The sequence below is a fragment of the Terrapene carolina genome, unplaced genomic scaffold (assembly GCF_002925995.2).
Source record: "Terrapene carolina triunguis isolate 2854851 unplaced genomic scaffold, T_m_triunguis-2.0 Scaffold58, whole genome shotgun sequence".
NCBI classification, from domain to species: Eukaryota; Metazoa; Chordata; order Testudines; family Emydidae; genus Terrapene; species Terrapene triunguis.
Genome location: NW_020664409.1, coordinates 56,467,151 through 56,486,802, shown reverse-complemented (window position 1 = coordinate 56,486,802; position 19,652 = coordinate 56,467,151). Strand labels below are relative to the sequence as shown.

The following is a 19,652-nucleotide window of genomic DNA, read 5'->3' as shown; positions in this document are numbered from 1 at the left end:
CAATCTCCTCTTCTAGCACCATGCTCCTCATTGGTACTGAGAGATGTAAGTTATCCCTTCGCGTGTCACTGATGATGTAGATGTGAACAATGTTCTCATGTTCTTCTGTCCTCTCATAACTTGTTTTACACACTGCTCCTTAGTGAGAACTAGCTCTTCTGGACATTTTTTCTGGAATGGTCACTTATCCACTGGCTTCACTGAGACCTCGAATCATTTACTGAGGCTCCTGAACAGCTGTCAGATAATAATTACTTTTCACTGTGACTGACCTTTGCTGGATATCAGGAGATCTAGTGAGGAAAGGCTCTGTTATTCCATTCCCAGCCCCATGACCCATATCATTCCCAAATTAAGACATCTGCCCATGAGCTGAGATGCTCCAGAAGAGAAAAACATTATATTACTTTAAACATATCTAACATGCCACTGTTTGTTTATAGAACAATAAATCTCATAAATATACTTCTTTACTCACTTGCGACTAGTGGTTCTAGTTCTGACTGTCTAAAATAAAAAGTAACTTTTTCCAGGTCAAACAAAGCAACCAATGTATCTTCTAGCATGGCTTGTTCATCAGTCTGGAATGGAAAAAAAATCTCTACTCAAATAAAGATTATGTGATTTTAGCATGATGTTTCCATACTGGAAACCATATACAGCATGAACATGCAGAAAGTTACACCCGGATTCATTAAAGTATTAATCTAATTAACTTTCAGGAATAACAGATGATGGATTTGTTTTTATTCAGTTTCTACTCCCTCTTCTACTGGCAAAAAAATTATTATTAAAATTGAAATTAGAACTGAAATTATTAAACTATTTTGCAGCTAAAGTTAATTCACAGCTACCATTACAGCTACCATTTAATTTAATTTTAGTTGTTGTGTATGTAAATGGGCAAGCTTACAATGTATATGACACTAAGCCTAGATTTTAAAAATTCTTCTACATTATTGTGATGCACTGTTTTAAAATAGCACCCTGTAACCCCCTTAGTCATCATTTGTATATGGTTGTGATATTTCATATAAGGAATGCCTTGCAAGGTATCATATGAAAAGTCATGATCTACTGAAAATCATTGTTCTGTCAAAATATGTGTATCGTGATTAAGGCTATAATTTGGTCACGGAGGTCATGGAAGTCACGGAATCCATGACTTCCGCAGACCTCCATGACTTCAGCCTGCAGTGGCTCGGAGCTGCAGGGTATCCCCACCTCCCATGGTGGCCAGGAGCTGCAGGGTAGCCTGGCCACCCAGAGTGGCCGTGGTCCCCTGCAGCTTCCCGGTCCCCATGGGTACAGGGGTCCCCAGCAGCTCTCCAGCCACTGTGGGTGCAGGGGTCCCTGGCAGCTCCCCAGTCCCTGCAGGTGGCAGGGAATCCCTCAGCAGCTCCTCAGCCCCCGCCGCCACCGATAGGTGAACCCCCGGAGCTCCCCAGTCCCCGCAGGCAGCAGGGGATCCCTGGCAGCTCCTCAGCTGCTGCCACCAGAGGGGGAATCCCCTGCAGATCCCCAGTCCCCACAGGGGGCCAGGCTCCCCCGCAGCTCCCTAGTACCTGCGGATGTGGAGGACCTCCGTGGCTCCCTAGCTGCCACAAGCGTCAGGGGAACCCCCACAGCTCCCCCGCCTGGAGGGGAATCCCCCAGAGCTCCCCAGTCCCCAGGTGGTGGGGGATCCCCCACAGCTCCCAGCCGGGGGTCCCTCCCAGCTCCCAGCCACAGGGCAGGGTCCGCAGCAGCTCCCAGCCACAGCAGGGCAGGGTGCTCGACCCTCCTCCCTCCCTCCCTGTTTAGTCATGGACATTTTTAGTAAAAGTCAGGGACAGGTCACACCTTCCGTGAATTTTTGTTAATTGCCTGTGACCAGTCTGTGACCTTTACTAAAAATGTCCATGACAAAACCATAGCCTTAATCATCATTGTATATGGAATTATGATATTCTGCAATATGGTTGTTATTGAAGTTGTTGTGAGTTTGGCTAGCTCTCCAGTAACAACAATGGTGGTGACCCACATCCAAATGGGCATTAAGCAACCATCATGAGCCATTCACCAGCAGGGGAATTGTAAACAATAGATTTACAATTCTGTAAGAGGCAGTTGTGCAAACACCACACAATGAGGGTTGCTCAACTGTATGATTCAGCAAGGCCCACCAGGACATGTCTGGGCCAACATCTTTCCTGGGACATGAATTGAGAGTGTAAAATAAGGCACAGTGGCATCATGAGACCACCTTTCTCCTCCCTCACCTACTCTGAAGGCAACAAGAATGCTGGGAAGACAAAGACTTAGAACTGAGATTGGTCCCAGGCTGAGAAAGAAATTCAGCCTGTGTATTAAGAACTGTAATCTGCCTGCAACATCCAGTGGGGTGAGAAAAACTGCTTGATTCAAAATATTCCTTAGTCTGAAAGTTCAGGACTTAGAATGCGTGTTTACTTTTTATTTTCTTAGGTAACTACTTCTGATCTTTATACCTACCACTTATAATCACTTAAAATCTATCTTTCTGTAGTTAATAAACTTATTTCAATGTTTTATCTTAACCAAGTGAGTTTGTCTAAAATGCGTGGGGACTTTGCTGAGATTACAAAGGCTGGTGAATGTCCACTATCCTTTGACAAAGTGGCAAACTAATTAATGAGCTTGTATTGTTCAAGAGAAGGTCTTGAGCAGTGTAAGACGGTACATTTCTGGGGTGCAAGGCTGGTGGGGATTTGCTAGTGTCTCCCTCTCTATAGTTTATGAGGGGCTTAGAGAACATTCATGCAATTTAGCTGAACGTGTCGCTGCATGCTGGTGGCTGTGTGACAACAGCACCTGGAGGGGTTTGCTGCTTGTCACTAGCAAACCATTGTGCGAAACAGCCCAGGATGGAGAGTTAAGGGGGCACAGAGGTCACAGAGTTCCAGGTTGTTCCCTAGGGGTCCCATCACAATTACTACACAAAGTTAAAACTTTGTTTTTAAACACATCGGGGGAAAAAACACCTGAGCATAAGCTATCATTTATAGATAGTGGACGAGATTTTCAAAAGTCCCAGTTATGTGCTTAAGGGGAAATTTTTGTGCCAATGGTTGAATGGGCAGCTTAAATGTGGGTGAAAATAGGGGAGTAATTTTCACCTTGACCTACCCAATTTTGGATGCAAATCAAGTAGCTAGATGTGCCAAAGTCCTGATTGGCACCTGTACTTCATTTTTGCAGGCTCAGATTTTGTGAACTCTCAAACCAAAATGATGGAAAATCTTACCCTTTGAAAATCAAGTCTCGTACCACATAACTTCAAGAAGTAAATTATAACCCTTTCAAGATATTTTATTGGATCTCTAATAACAAGGGAAGTATTCACCAACAAATATAGTTAGCCTGGAAGTAAATACTTAGAGCAGTCACAGCAGAATCAATACTTACTTAAAATAATTGTATTTTCATATTACCGTCCCTTCTATGCTAAACTACCAAGCAGACAAATGTAAACCTGATGTATATTTAGTTCTTTCTGCAAGCATTGAAACAGTTAATAAATGCACAACAGAACAGACGGCAATAAACATATTCCCTATAACATGAGAATTAGCTGAATGTTACTGATTTACACAGAGGGGAAAAAACAATTTTCCCTGTTCCATGAACTTAAATAGTATTTCCCATGTATTTATGAAGAAGGGGTTATGCCTGCAACATTTTACCTAATGGTTCAATTTATTAACCCCCTGGAGAGAGGGCAATTTTTATCACCAGAGTAATCTGAATACCATTCTACCACATGGGAAATCTTTACAAAATTGTTCATTCTTTATTGAAATCCAGATGTAATGAGTATAACTGCCCTCACAAGCCCTTGTTTAAAGTAACATGGATCATCTGTATCTAGAGTGCTTGGTTAGAAAATACTGAAAAAGTTGTTCTTAAAGACTTTCCCCTGAAGTGATGAATGTTATTATTGGACTAACTCAGCACTCCTTTTTTGTGCAAAAAACTTTACAAAATTGAGTGTTAATTTTAATTTAAAATTACATAATTGGAACAATTCATCATGACTATTATTACCAGTATATGAGTACATGAAAATGACATTTAAATAATGTGGGATTTTAATTACAAAGGAGCAATTTCTTGAGCCTTGAAGCAAAATCCAGAAGTTATGGTGTACCTGTGGTAATGGTTATCTTGTGACAGAACTACAACAGCTAAGAAGGTGGTAAAACAGAATTGCAAATATAGAAGACACTATATTAAAAGGTCTCAAGCTTTCACAATAAGAAGTCAGAGACTGACTCATCAAACCAGTAGGCCCAATCCTCAGGACCAGCCATTTGGCACCTAGCAGCTCAGGGGAGGAATGACTGAAGAGGACATTGCAAAAACAGCTTTCCAGCTCCCTGATCATCAGACTACCAGATACCAGTCTAGTCCGCTAAGTGACTTAAAGTAGTCTCAGGGATCCATGCAGGCAGCCAGGGATTACTGGAGTGAGGGGGTGCTTTGGCTATGGCCCTTTTTTCTCAGCCACGACCCTTTGGCCAAGGGCAGTGGGAAGGGTGGCAAAGGAGCAACAATGGTCTACCTGTGGATTCCCTGCTGAATTCCTACTGGCTGGTTACATCAACTTTCAGTTTGGTTTGTGCCACCATGGCGGCAAAGCAGCCTCAGCGAGACTGAAGATTTAGCCCTTAGAGTTGAATTACCAAGGGAAAGTGGGGATTTTCTGTTAAAAATAGGTAATGAGTATTGTATTTTCCTTATATTGCTAATTACAGTGACTGAAGCTATGGTGATCACCTCATATATACTTATTGTTCAGAGGGGAAATAGCTGTGATAGCTGTGTGGTGTCTAATGGCATATTGGATTTTTAATCGCTACTATTGTGTGTTCCTCATACACCTTCTCAGTATCTAGTAACTTGAAACAGAAACATAACATTATGTTTGTGAGTAACATTATTAATTTCCCATATCAGTAATTATTTGAACCGCAGACTTCCTGAATAGCAGCTAATAAATACATGAGCTAAACACAAAGGATGCAGGATACTGTAAACATAATGCTCCTTGCTTTGTGCTGCCCTTACTCAGCACTGTCATATTGACTCACGTGTTTACTGCAATGAGATTCTTACCAGGTTAGGTGACAACAATGACTGGAAGTGAAGGAGGACACCTGCATTAGCTATCTGTTCCAACCACCTTCTGCTGGCCTCTCCAGTCTCCATTTCATACTCTTTGCTGTTGTCAAACATCTGATTTAAGGCAGCCATTAGTTGCTCTGAAAAAGCACAGACTGTGGCCACCAGACTTTGGCAGAAGACCATGTCTCGTCTGAGCTGTATCTCACTGTCTGTGAGGGAAAGACCAGAAGAGGAAAAGCAAGACAAATGGGAGAATAAATTAACAGTAAATTAACTGTAGCAAGTTTTTGTTTTGTTTTAAGCAAAAGAGCCGTTGTTTTCTGGAAAAATACAATCTCACATCGCAAAAAAACCTTAACTAAGAGATTTTACTCCTTATTTGAAAAAATTCAAAACAAATTAAAGGAGTTGTGTGAAAATAGTTAAATATGCTTTACGTACAAACCTGTTTAAAATTCACAATCCATTGAATAGTCATTAAAATGTCCCAATTTAGAAATCAAACTTTGGTAAGCAATTTACTTTCTGAGTCAGTAATGTTACTGTGGGTAGCTCATATTCCAAGCTTTGGAATTTGAGTAATTAACTCAGTAGAGTAAGTGTTGCCTTTAGCTTAATGAAGTATTTAATTAAAGTCTTCATGTAAATGCCACAATGTAACTTCCTTTCCAATACACAAGTTTTGTAGGTATCTCTGGCTCTTTCCAGATTCATGGTTCTGACCTATAAAACATCCATCTCTCTCGCTCCACCCCCGCCACCCTTCCTCCCTCTTTCTGTCTGGTGGCAATTTCTCTTCTGCTCATAGGTCCTTCTTCTACAGACTCCAACAAAAAGTCATTTTTCAACCCTCTGCCTAGTTCTATTTTGCTCATCATCATTCTATCTTTAATTCTTATCAAGCTCATCATGATATCACTCAACTGCAAATATCTTTCAACCTTTAATGTCTCCCCTCTTGTCTTTTTCAGCTTTCTGCCTGTCACAACTAGATTGTATCCAAACCGGAACCAGCACCTAAAACAAAGACCTGCTCCACATGGCAGCACCATTGCTGTGAAACACCTGCCTTGCTGCCTGAGCATGCACTAGTTAGGGGGCATGTCAAGGGGAAGAACTGGCCCCTCACTCCATCCCCAAGAAAGCTGATTGGTTATTGTACCCATGTTCAACATCCTACTATCAGCCCTCTTGCCATTACAGGATGGATATGCTACTCCAGAGGAGAATCTGCCACGCCCAAGTTTGGGACAGTTATAAATGGTTATAGGTCAGTTGGTCAGCTCTTGGCCTATCAGTTGTGAGAGACTGCATGATGTGAGCTGCAGACAGGGGTCACATGATGTTGCTGCTGGACCACAGCAGGCCCAACCACAACCTGAACACAAGGGCTGTAAGACAGGCCTAGAAAGAAGGTGGGACCAGAGGTGTAACACAGGGCAGCCAGCAGGGACTGGGTGACTGCAGGCCAGAGAAGATCCAGTTCCTTGGAGAAGAAGCCCTGACTAGTACTTCAACTACAACTTCAGGCCCTGAGGATGACGGGGGAATAGAATCTGGCCGGTGTAAGCTCATCCTTTATAGAAACATTGGCCACCAATCCAATGGGAAAGAGATGTTCCCTAACCTGGGAGCGAGATTGGTATACACTTGGAGATGTTTGGTACCAATGGAGTAAGACCTCTTTTATTAGAATCTAGAGTTTATTGCATTGAGGCTTAGTGCATAATTCCTGTGGTAATTAACTACATGTGACTCTCAAAGTGTTCCTTTTATTAACACTACAGCTCCATTCATGAAGGCTGATAAAGGTGTTGGGATATAGTTGTGTATTGTAATTCTTCCTGGTTACTGATTTCACAAAGATAGAAGAAAGATTCTCCACCCCAGAGCAAAAGGGTGTGAATTTGAGACAGCCTAGCAAAATGGTGAGCCCCCTACTGCAATCAACCCCACATTTTGGGGTGTTCAAAATCCAGATCCTAATTTTGTGGCTCAGGCCCTTTTAGTTTTAACAAGGTAAAAGTTGAGGGGCATGATTCTCCACTGATTCGTACCTTGGTAGTCATTTCACGTGTGAGAAGTGAATGCAAAGTGGCTGTAAAACATTTTTTCTGATTTGATAGTTTTACACCCATTTTGCTCTTATATCAATGACTACACATGGTGTAGGACAATGGTGAATTGGGCCCATTGTGAACAGACAGGATCCCTATTCTGTTTTCAATAAAGTAAAAACACAGTGGGTTAGTATTCAAACTTGTCCCCATTCTGGGGTTTTCCCTTTTCCATTAACTGAAATAACAATACAGAAAACTCAGCCTGAAGTTGGCTTCTTCCTGAGGTTTCTCCCTGCAGGGCCTCTCCTCCTTGCTCCTAGTTCTCCCTCTCTCACAGAGAGGCTCAAACCCTTTTATATCTCTGGGATGGAACTATAGGACTCACCTGACCAGGTAACCAGTAAAAATAATTCCGCATCTACAGAAATAACCCTGCATCCTAACACCTTCTTAACAAATTATGTGCTTCCCACGGGCAACAGGTCCCTCCTCAACATAACTCCATCCTCTCTATCTTCCTTCTTAACTCAAACTTCACATTTGCTTCCACTGTCTCTAATCTTGGAAACATCTTTGACCATGAGTTTGCTTTCTTTCTCCTACCTGTCTGTAAGGACTTTTAGAATACTGTCCACAAGTGCTACTGCTTCTTTACACCATTTCTACTGAAATCATTATCCAAGCCTTTATGTTTTCTAATCTTGATTACTGTAACTTCCTTCTCTGTGACCTCTCCAAGTTCTATTCTTCAGAATCCAACATATGTAGAAAATGCTGCTGCTGGGTTTTTTTCTCATTATAGAGAAATACAATAATCTCCCCCATGCTCAGATAATCCCACTGGTTCCCCAGTTCACATAACAAACTAACAGGCCTTCGTGATTTTTAACACCGAACATATATTTGCACCCGTATGGATCTTGTTCTCTCTACACTCCCCACTGAGCTATCTCCATTTGTCTAGAAGCAGCTAATTCACTGTGCCTTCATAGATCCTTCACTCCTGCAGTGCCTGCCTTTTGATGCAGCCTTCCTGTATCACCAACACCTCACATTTTCAAATCTCATCTAATATATTTTAACACTGTGTTTAATATTGAACTCAATAGCACTTTGTGATACAGTTTTTATGAGAGACTCTATAAAAACTAAAGTTGTAGAATAAGTAAAATGATGCAAGCCCTGCAATTATTCTTTTATAAAATTAAACTTTTATTTTTTTCAGCCTTATAAGAAAATAAAACTAAATATTTCTTTCTTTCAGAAAGCTCCCTGGCCTCTTTGGCAATTATCTGTTCTTTAAAGATTGCCACAGAATATTACCAAAGAAGGATTTCAGCCAGTCACAGATCAGAAAAATCAAATGTTTTCTTCTTAAAAACGGTACTAAATTTCTTACAGACATTATGGGCATAGGTTCATAAAAGGGCCTCAGTTTGACCTCTCATTTTACAGCCTCCATTAATTGTGGGCACAAATTATGGCATGTAGACATCTGATTTGCATATACAGTTTTGTAGTTGGATGTCTATTTGCTATCATTTGTGCCTCCCATTAATTGCATCTGCAAAATAGGAGTTTTTAAAAATCATGCCCTTCAGGTGTCCAGTTATATCACTCCTCTGCACTGGCCACTCCATTTAAAACTTTTGAACAATTATTAATAATTATAAGCCCAAACTTTAAAACAAAGGACCATTACTTTTCTTTTATTTAATGCTGTGGTTTGTCTAAACTGTATGATAATTGGCTTTTATAGTCAAATGTCTCTGCTTCACTTGGCATTTAACCACTTGCAAAAGCTGTAGATTGCCTTGTACACTCTTCTGCCATGAGCATTATCTCCTGAATATTGAATGCCCATTTACTCATTATTTTGTAAATACATTTGCATATTTCATGTTGTTAACAATGGATGAAATTGTGGCAAAGTAGTCCGTGGAAAATGCAGACCATTTCCAAAAAGCAGGGTGATGGATTTAAAAAAATTATCAAATTCTGAAGAATTAGGTAAAAAAAGAGAAGGGACAGGGATGGGCAAGAAAGACAAGAATAACAAGGAAACTAGGGCCAGGGGAAGCTGGAGGTAGAGAGGAAAGAAAAGGAAAGGGAGAACGGAAACGATGGAAAATGAAGGTAGGTATAGAAAAGCAGAGGAGAAAAGATAGCAAAACTATTGTATACCAGCTCAGTGCTTTGGCAGCCACTCCACCTGCTGAGATCCAGAATAAGTGAGGGATGGTATTTTGCATACCAAACATAAATATTCAGTTTGTATTGTCTCTCATTTACTAGAGTTTTCATTTTAAATTGCCATTGCCTTCGGGAACACTTAGTTTACATAGTAAGGGTAAAACTTCACATTCCAAGTTGTGGTCAATGGGTTTGGGATCTTCCCTTCCTCTCTTCCTCTCTTCCACTTACCTCTTCTTTGGGTTCATAACACAAATATAAAACATCTGTGAAGAGACATTCTAGTGCTTCAAAAAGAAAACGAAAAACCAAACCTCAGACTGAAACTAGCCTATTAAAAGTACCTGTATATTCAAGGAGTGCCAAAAGTATCCTTGTCTTCACCTCTGGAAAAAAGCACAAAGTTTTAGGACATAGTCAAAAACATCCCCTATATCACAGTGCATATGCAGATTCTGATTTTACAGTAATCAGAAAGAGTAATCAGATTCATTTTCCATAACAGTTAACTTAATTTTACATCTCACTTGATGAGAAAATTAGTCATATTCTAAGTCTCCGATCCTGCAAAGAGAACCATGTCGGTGGAACTACTATGCCTGTGCGGAACCACTGACACAAGGATCCCACATGCCAGCACTGCACAGAGGCACAGGTCCATCCACGCAAAGGCAGCTGCAGGGTCAGTCTATATCGCTGTTCGCTTAACACCCCAAACCCTTTGCACAAGGAATTCCACCTCATTTCAGTTCTGCTCATAGACGACCAGCCCTATTTTAATCATTTTCCCCATTTTATTCTTAAATCTCAAAATCAATGTTCACATGCTGTATATCAATACATCATGAGAAATCTCTCTCTGGAGCATTTTCATTCTATTGCAATCTCCGTTTTACGGATTTTGGTTTTTGTTTTGTTGTACAAAAATTTAGTATGAATTAAATATTTTTATGACCTGAAGCAAGGCAACACAATAAGAAAACTTTAAAAATTTTTCATAACTGTTTAAACTATGGTCTGCTTTTAGTAAGCAACAATAATTATGGTCAAGTAATGTCAAAAGTACATTGAGTAATGCAGGCCCAAAATTTGAGCTAACCTTTGCATTTTCAAAATTTGACATGGAAGGTCTTTCCTATTTATTTTAGGTGGGGCTGGTAGCACTGCCTGTTATTAAGTCTGTTAGGGCTGAAATTTTCCATGATGAATATTCAGGCTGAATGTTTTTGGAAAATTTTAGGCAAAATGGCTCACCAGTTCTAAGAATAAGGCTAGGAGAAAATACATTATTTCTCAATGTTAAAAAAATTCCATTAACCTTTCTTTGGAAACCTCCAACATGCCTATGCTTTGAAGAAGAGACTTGAAATACAGTGTCAGTGGGGTGGGTGAAGGGTGGACTTCATATCAGGGATGTGCCTATTGCCATTCCTGTGAAAATCTGCCCAAATTTTGCCAAGTTATAAGTCTTTGAAATAAAATCAGTTTGCAGATGCTCAAAGACTTGCTAGAATTTAAAGGCTCCAAAGATTCCATCTTCAATGAGCAAGCTCAACCCTCGCACAGTACCTTGCGCTGACCAGACCGCATACTTGCCATCCCCCTAGAGTAACTTGCACCATGTGGGCATCAATATGATGCCAAGTGATAGACTATCTGGGTGGTTTTTTAGTTTGCATTTTTAAAACCTAGAACATTTAAAAAATGACATTAAGAGCATTATAAAAAATCCAATGGAAAAATAGTATGTGATCATGTAGTTAAAAATTGTATTATACCGTAAACACACAAGGGACTGAATTAAAGGTGCACAGACAACCTTAATTCGGGATTCCTTAACTTTTAAGTGCTTGATTTGCAGCCATAATAATGTCCTTTTAAATTAGATGGTGGGGGTCGGTGTATAGCTAACTATTGGTTTTACGTCCACCAATATGTGGTAAATGGTATAAGCAAAGTGCAGAAGTGTAAATGTACTTAGTACTATTGCTTATATGCTTTATATGAACTTGGTGGTACACTGGAAATACTGATCCCTGACTGTAAAAAACATGAAAATTAATTATATTTTATATGATTCACTAGATAGGTTTTTAGAACCAATATGCAGTTGGAGTTATCTTTGGCACTGTCTTGCCGTTCACCGCCTTTAAGGCAATTTCAATGAACATATAAAGCTTTTGTCTTAGGTAGAGTAACTGATATGCAAGAGTTTGGCTTTTGTGTAAACTTAGTAAATACATTAAAGGCCACAATTTTCAAAGAAGTGGTTGTTGACTTGGGGGCCCAACGTACAAGATTTAGGCCTTGATTTTTAGAAGTGTTGAGCAGCCACTTCAAAGAGAGTTCTGAGCGTTCAACGCTTCTGAAAATCAGGCCCATGGTACCTCAGGTTAAGCACACAAGAACTAAGGCACTCAGAATTAGTGGCTACTTTTGAAAATGTGCCTACAACTCATCCTCAGCAGCCTTCGTTTTCAGATGAACCAAGGAAGTCTAAGGGCACATTAAAGATTAATATACTGGGGTCTAGAAGTCTGACCATTTTGCTTAGAAGACTGAAGCTTCTGTATGTGGAAAATTTTATTTTATAATCTGAAGTATGTAGCTATGTTGAGGCTATTTCTTGCAGCTCATTATAGATGGGATTTGATGAATCTCTGAATTCAAAAGCATTTAAGGTTTCTATGAATATTATTCTCCTGCTTATGCTAGAATTACAGGCTGCAGCAACTTTCCTTTATCCTCTTTATTATAATCTCGCTCTGTTTCATAATAACAATGAGGAGTCCGGTGGCACCTTAAAAACTAACAGATTTATTTGGGCATAAGCTTTCATGGGTAAAAAAACCCCACTTCTTCAGATGCATGGAATGAAAATTACAGATACAGGCATAAATGTATTGGCACATGAAGAGAAGGGAGTTACCTTACAAGTGGAGAACCAGTGTTGACAAGGCCAATTCGATCAGGGTGGATGTGGTCCACTCCCAATAACTGATGAGGAGGTGTCAATACCAAGAGAGGGAAAATTGCTTTTGTAGTGAGCCAGCCACTCCCAGTCCCTATTCAAGCCCAAATTAATGGTGTTAAGTTTGCAAATGAATTTTAGCTCGGCAGTTTCTCTTTGAAGTCTGTTTTTGAAGTTTTTTTGTTGAAGGATGGCTACTTTTAAATCTGTTATTGAATGTCCAGGGAGACTGAAGTGTTCTCCTACTGGCTTTTGTATGTTACCATTCCATATGTCTGATTTGTGTCCATTTATTCTTTTAAGTAGAAAGAATAAATGGACACAAATCAGACATCAGGAATGGTACTATATAAATCCCTGGTGAGCCTACACCTTGAATACTGCATCCAATTCTGGTCACCATATCTCAAAAAGGATATAGTGGAACTGGAAAAAGTTCAGAGAAGGACAATAAACAGGGGTACAGAATGGCTTAAAAAGAGATGACAAAGTGGGGGATATTATAGAGGTCTCTAAAATCATAAATGGTGTGGAAAAAGTGATTAGAAAAGTATTATTTATCCTTTCACACAATACAAAACCCAGGGGTTACCCAGTGAAATTCATAAGCAGCACGTTTATTACAAACAAGAAAAAGTACTTTTTCACACAACACACAGCTGAGCTGTGAAACTCCTTGCCAGAGGATGTTGTGAAGGTCAAGACTATAACAGGATTCAAAAAAGAACTACATAAATTCATGGAGGATAGGTCCATCAATGGCTATTAGCCAGGATGGAAAGGAATGGTGTCCCTAGCCTCTGTTTGCCAGAAGCTGGGAATGGGCAATAGGGGATGGATCACTTGATGATTTCCTGATCTGTTCATTCCCTCTGGGGCACCTGGCATTGGCCACTGTCAGAAGACAAGATACTGGGCTAGATGAACCTTTGGTCTGATCCAGTATGGCCGTTCTTATGTTATGTTCTTAGACCATTGAGGCAATGTACCAGGAAGGCTTATTGAGTCTTTAACGAGTCCTTTGGAAAAAGGATGGGAGCACCAAATTCTATGTGGATTTATAGAAAATTGAATGAAGTCACTTTAAAGGATTATTATCCATTACCTCCAATAGATGATACTCTGGATGTTGTAGCAGGTGCAATATGGTTTTCCACACAGGATCTTTTGAGTGACTATTGGCAAGTGGGAGTGTATCCAAAAGATGGGGAGGGAAATGCTTTCACTGGGTGATACTTGTGGCAATTTAAAGTGATGACTTTTGCCTAGAGCAATGCACCAGCCACATCCGCGAGGCTAATAGAAAGGGTATTACCTGGAATGCTCCTTTCAGCCTGTCTGTTATACCTAGATGATATCCTGGTGCCTGCTAAAACATTTGAACAGGAGCTAAAGAATTTACAAGTGGCCTGTGAGCAGGGCCGGCTCTGGCTTTTTTGCCGCCCTAGGCAAAAAAGCCAGCAACCGCTCCCCCCACATTGCGGCAGGGGCTCTCTGCTCTCCCTCGCCCGGCGGCCAGAGCGCCGGGGGGAGGGCGGAGAGCTCCCGGTGGCCAGAGCGCCGGGGGGAGGGCAGAGAGCCCGGCTGGGGCTCTCCGCTCTCCCCGGCGGCGAGAGAGCCCCCGGTGGCCAGAGCGCCAGGAGGAGGGCGGCAAGCCCGGCCGGGGCTCTCCGCTCTCCCCCCGGCGGCCAGAGCGCCGGGAGCAGGGCGGAGAGCCCGGCTGGGGCTCTCCGCTCTCCCCAGCGGCCAGAGAGCCCCTGGCGGCCGGAGCGCCGCGGGGAGGGCGGCGAGCCCGGTCGTGGCGCTGCTCTCGGGCCGGAGCGCCCCACCGTGCCGCCCCCCTCCAGGCGCCGCCCCAAACACATGCTTGGTTGGCTGGTGCCTGGAGCCGGCCCTGCCTGTGAGAAGCTGAAGGCAGCCATTTTGAAATGGAGCCCAAAGAAAAGTGAGTTGTTTCAAAAAGAGGTAATGTACCCTGGGCACATAATTAGTGAGGAGGGAATCTCCACTGACAAAAAGAAAATTGAGGCTGTACAGAGCTGGTCAACTCTCCAGACACTCTCAGATGTGCAATGTTTTAAAGGGCTATGGCTCCTTTTATAGACGATTCACTTTTGCCAATATTGCAATTGAGTGAATTGGTTGAGTGAAAAGGGGAAACCATTTCAGCAGTCAGCAGTGTGTGATGAAGCATTTCCAGGGTTGAAAGTCTCTGGTGACTGACCTGTTGTGGCCTATCCATGATTTAAAACTCCTTTCACATTGGAGACAGATGCTTTCAGTTTGGGGCAGTACTGACACAAGAACACGAGACCTGAGAGGTGGTAGCTTATTATTACAAAAGTCTAAGTTTTCCTGAAATAAATGATTGCATCCCTAAACAGAACTCCTAGCTCTGATTAAATCGATAGAACATTTTAATTATGATTTGTATGGGAGGAAGTTTATGGTCAGGACAGCTCATGCTTCCCTGCAATGGCTCTATAGATTCAGAAATCCTGAGACAGGCTTGCCAGATTGTAGAAGAAGCTGCAGTGCTATGATTTCACAATCACACAAAGGCCTGGCCATAAGCATGGCCATTGCCATAAGCTGATGCCTTGTCCAGACGGCCTTGTTGCAAAGCTAATTGCAAACACTGCCCCAAATAGGAGCACAAAGGAATTAGGCCATGTCTATCTTACAAACTTTGGATGACATAAGCTACGTTGGTGTAAAGCTGCCGCAGTTAGTCTTTTGCTCCTGCATGTGCATACTTGGCTGCTGCATCGGCGCTTTGCGTATTCAGAAGAAATGCTCATGTCAAGGCAAAGTGCGGTGTGCCATGGGTAAGTATCCCAGTGTGCCAAGAGCCACCCTCCAGTGCAATGCCTTTTGGGGGATTTTCGCAATATGTTGTGGGGCAGAAATGAGTCATGCAGGGAACTCTGGGATTTAGGGGGTCAAGTTGCCATCATGCAACTTTCTCCATCCCAATCCCATAATTTTTACAACTGTTTTTTAAATCCCACAAACCCATGTGACACTTTTTGCTGTCCACCATCTGACAGGAGCATGGAGCCTGTACAGCTCTGCACTACTGACATGAACATGGCACAGGACTAACGGTCCTCCAGTATTTGCAGAGTCACAGGAAGTACCGCAACAAGAGCGCACATTATGATTTCTTTGAGGACAGATTGCTAAAGGACACAGTGCAAATCAATTCAAGATTGTTGGTGGCATCCTTGGAGCAGTTGCAGACAGTGGAGCATCACTTTTGGACCCTAGAAACAAGCACTGACAGGTGGGATTGCCTCGTATTGCAGGTCTGAAATAACAGTGACTGCAGAACTTTCAGATGTGAAAAGCCACCTTCCTGCATCTATGTCCCAAACTCACCCCTGCCCTCCAGTGCTGGGACACCAGAATGAGACCTGCATTGACAGTCGAGAAGCAAGTGGTGGTCACACTATGGAAGATTGCAATGCCAGATTGCTACCGGTCAGTGGGAAGTCATTTTACAGTTGGAAAATCCACAGGAGAAATGCAAGTGTGCAGGGCCATCAATAGTAACCTGCTGTGCAAGACTGTGATGCTAGGCAATGTGCAGGGCATCGTGGATGGATTTGCAGCTATGGAGATCTTGAACTATGGCGAGGTGACAGACGGTACTGTGATAGGGTGGTGCTCACCAAGTCAACACCCCTCCCACAGTTGCATGCTGTCTCTCCATCTCTCTCTCTGGTCTGCAGTCCCTCTCTCACTCCAGGAATCGTAGCATCCTCTTCATAACTCAGCCCTCCAGCCAGATCACTCAGTGTATTTCCCCCTTCTGAGGTACCAAAGTCTTCCTTCAGCAGTCCTAGGCAATTTTCCCATTGTCTGGCAGGGAAACCCGGGCCCGCCCTCTAACTCTGGGTTCTGGCTCAGGAACCCTCTAGCCAGCAGTCAAAGTCTATTCCCTTTTACACCTTACTGCTTTTTCCTGAGCCCTCTACCACCTTCCTGGCCACCCCACCTCTCTGGGTTTGCCAGCTCAAACACACCTCCCTTCTGGTAGGGAGTGACCGCTGCCCCAGTCTGTTGCCAGTTTCCTTGTTTTATAGGCTCCGCCTCTTCCATCCCAGCTGAGCCTGCTTGCAATCTATCCCTACTCCCTGGGGATAAAACACAAGGTGGAGCTTGTGGAGTTAACAGGTTAACTCCTTCCAGTCCTGTGGACACCACATCACAGGCACACATTTCTCACACATTGTGGCACCAGCCCACCTTGCTACAGAGTACATCAACAGACAGGGCTATTTTTCTATGGTTACTCAAATTTTGGTGGATCACCAGAGATGCTTCACTGATATCAATGTGGGTTAGTCAGGGAAGATGCATGACACTTGCAACTTTAAGAATACAGGACTGTTCAGACAGCTGCAAGCCGGGACATTCTTTCCTGTCCAGCGGATTACCATTGGCAATGTTGAAAAGCCAATAGTGATCCTGGGAGACCCAGCCTACCTTTTGCTTCCCTGGCTCATGAAGCCAAATACTGGCCACCCTGACAATGCCAAGGAAAGATTCAACTACTGTCTCAGCAGGTGCAGAATGACAGTTGAATGTGCTTTCAGTAGATTGAAGGGGAGCTAGAGATGTTTATTTATTAGCTTCTATCTCACTGAGAAAAACATTGCAATCGGTGCAGCTGCCTGTTGTGTCCCGCATAATATCTGTGAGGCAAAGGTGGAAAAATTGTTACCAGAGTAGAGGTGGAGCAGTTGTCTGCTGACTTTGAACAGCCAGATACAAGGGCCATTACAAGAACTCACTGTGGAGCTATGCTGCTCAGGGAGGTCCCGAAAGGGCATTTATCAGTCAGACACAGTAATGTGCTGTGCTGGACAGTGCTCTACCAGGTCCTGAAGTTTTGGGAGTTGCTAGGAACTGTTTAGTGCTTGGTATACATTTATGAATATCACATTATCTCTTTTAATGAACCTATGAATTATGCGGTGCTTACTGTACATTTATAAGTATTATGTGTTTTGCACTGAAACCTATAGTCCTGTGGTCCTGTTCAATTACAATTAATGTGTGCTTTCAGTAGCACCAAGCATTTTGCTGCATCTGTTATGAAGCAATAAAGATGAAATTTCCAAAAATAAAAATTTATTGTGTAACAAAAACAGTGCAAAAATAATTTGCAATTAAAAAACAATACAGAGCAAACTTATAAAATACATTAACAGAACAGAACTTTAAAAATAGAATGCTAGAAAACGTGTCCCCATTTCAGTCAATTTCAACCAAACATACACCAACCATGTTCTCACAGTTCAGTGTATGTGAAGTTGTAGTATTCCTTACTGTCCACTCATGTGGAGTGGTGGAAGAAGGGTTGTGGTCCATGATGCCACATAGAAAGTTGCAGGGGGGATGTAGGGAGCTGCTAAAATGGAGTTCCCCATTGATTGTAAAAGAAGGTGAGCACATGACTGTTGGACCTGTATGTTAGCAAGATTCTTCAGCATTTGTGTTTGTTGCCTAAAAAGCCTCATTATGTCCTGGTGCATTTGCCTCTCTGACTCCTGAGCCCAGAAACTTTTGGCATCAGCCTCTCTGATCTTTTCCTGGATATCTGGTCACCAACTCAGAGTGAACAATGCAAAAACAGAACTCAATATTTTCTCATAGACCTTTCTCAGTCCTTCCCCTTTCTATCTCTGTAGAAAACTCTACAGACCATTGAGGACCCTAATCATGCACCCTTACTGTTATATTCAATTCCTTTCTCTGCTTTCCACCACATCCAGGCTATTAAGACCTGTCAGTTTTTCCTTAATAATGTTGTAAAATGTCCCGCACTCTCCATCTTTCTTGCTGACATCCTGGCTCCTATCTGAGTCATCTGACCTTGACTACTGCAACTTCGTTCTCTCTGGGCTGGCTGATTCTCATAGTATGGCCCTCATGTCCATCTAACATGCTGCAGCTAAATTAATCTTTCTCTGCCTCTTTGATAATGTTATTCCCTTAATCCTTGCATTGGCTTCTGACCTCTTCCACATCAAATTCAAACTCTTCAACCTCAAGGATCTGCACAGGTCTGCTATTGCTCACAATTTGTCTCATCTGCTGCTCCCTGGTCTGCCAACTTGGTACGTCTAGCCACTTTCTCCCACAAGCGAATCTGCACCTTTTCTTGAGCCAATTACCTAGGGTCTAGTAATATCCTTCTTGAACCCGTGCCTCATTCAGTCTCACATTCCTCCTACAAATTCCCTCCATTTATTAGCCTTTCAAAGCTGACTTGTACTGCCTGATTTCCCCTCTTCTAGTTAACCATATTATAGGATAAAAGTTTCAATAGTAAGAGATCTTGACTGTAGCCCATAGGGCTAGCCTGCTAGCTTGCTATATTATATATTCTGTTTTTTTCCTTTATTGGTTTGATTATATTATTTTGGCTTATATTTTTGTACTGAATAATTTCCGTAGACATTACTCCATTATATTTGGCTGTAATGCAAGGAACCTATAGATCTGTATCCTGTATGATTAGCTAGAGCAAGTTAGCATGAGTGCTTGTAACCTTTGGCATAGATAAATGGCCTACCTGGCCATTGAGGAACCTGGACGATCAGACTCATTTAGCATTCCAGAGACAACGCTGGTCCTTTGTCTCCCATCACCAGGTTGCCAAGAAAGGGTGTAAATATGCTAGTCTAAAGTAGCTTTTGTAAGGAATGATACCATAAGTACTCATAGAACTGTATTATTTCTTTTTGATTCTATGGTTTTGAGCTTTGATGACTTTTTCCTTTATTTTAATAAAAATCTCTAAAGCTTGGCTTTGTCCTCAGCGTGAGTGTTCTTGGCATACTCCCCAAGGGTCCTTACAAATTATTGAATTCTCTACATTCTCTAATTCTGTGACCAGATTTCAGGATAAGAACCTGATTACCTTCTAGTCAGATCATTGGTGAGCCTATAATAAACCAGACCTCTATACATCAGATCAACAAGAACTTTTTTTATTTACTTCCCAGGAAAATCATTTTTTTAATCTGAGCGCATATTCATGGATATTTTGATGTGTTCGTCCAATTCCAATAATAATAATAAAATTGACAGACTATAACAGGGGTCGGCAACGTTTGGCACGCGGCTCGCCAGGGTAAGCACCCTGGCGGGCCGGGCCAGTTTTATTTACCTGCTGACGCAGCAGGTTCGGCCAATCGTGGCCCCCACTGGCCGCGGTTCGCCGTCCCGGGCCAAAGGGGGCGGCGGGAATCCGTGGCCAGCACATCGCT

General features: G+C 42.2%; 1 protein-coding gene across 1 annotated transcript in view; it reads right to left on the bottom strand.

Annotated features, from left to right (window-relative positions):
• The window catches only part of PREX2 (phosphatidylinositol-3,4,5-trisphosphate dependent Rac exchange factor 2), a 288,646-nt gene that overhangs the window by 82,292 nt on the left and 186,702 nt on the right, over positions 1-19,652 (bottom strand). Inside the window, exons 31-33 of the mRNA XM_026662446.1 lie at positions 9,743-9,784; positions 5,137-5,354; positions 479-581 (exon numbers count right to left, since the gene is read on the bottom strand). Of these exons, the coding sequence (XP_026518231.1) occupies positions 479-581; positions 5,137-5,354; positions 9,743-9,784 (363 nt within the window). The remainder of the gene's footprint in view (positions 1-478; positions 582-5,136; positions 5,355-9,742; positions 9,785-19,652) is intronic.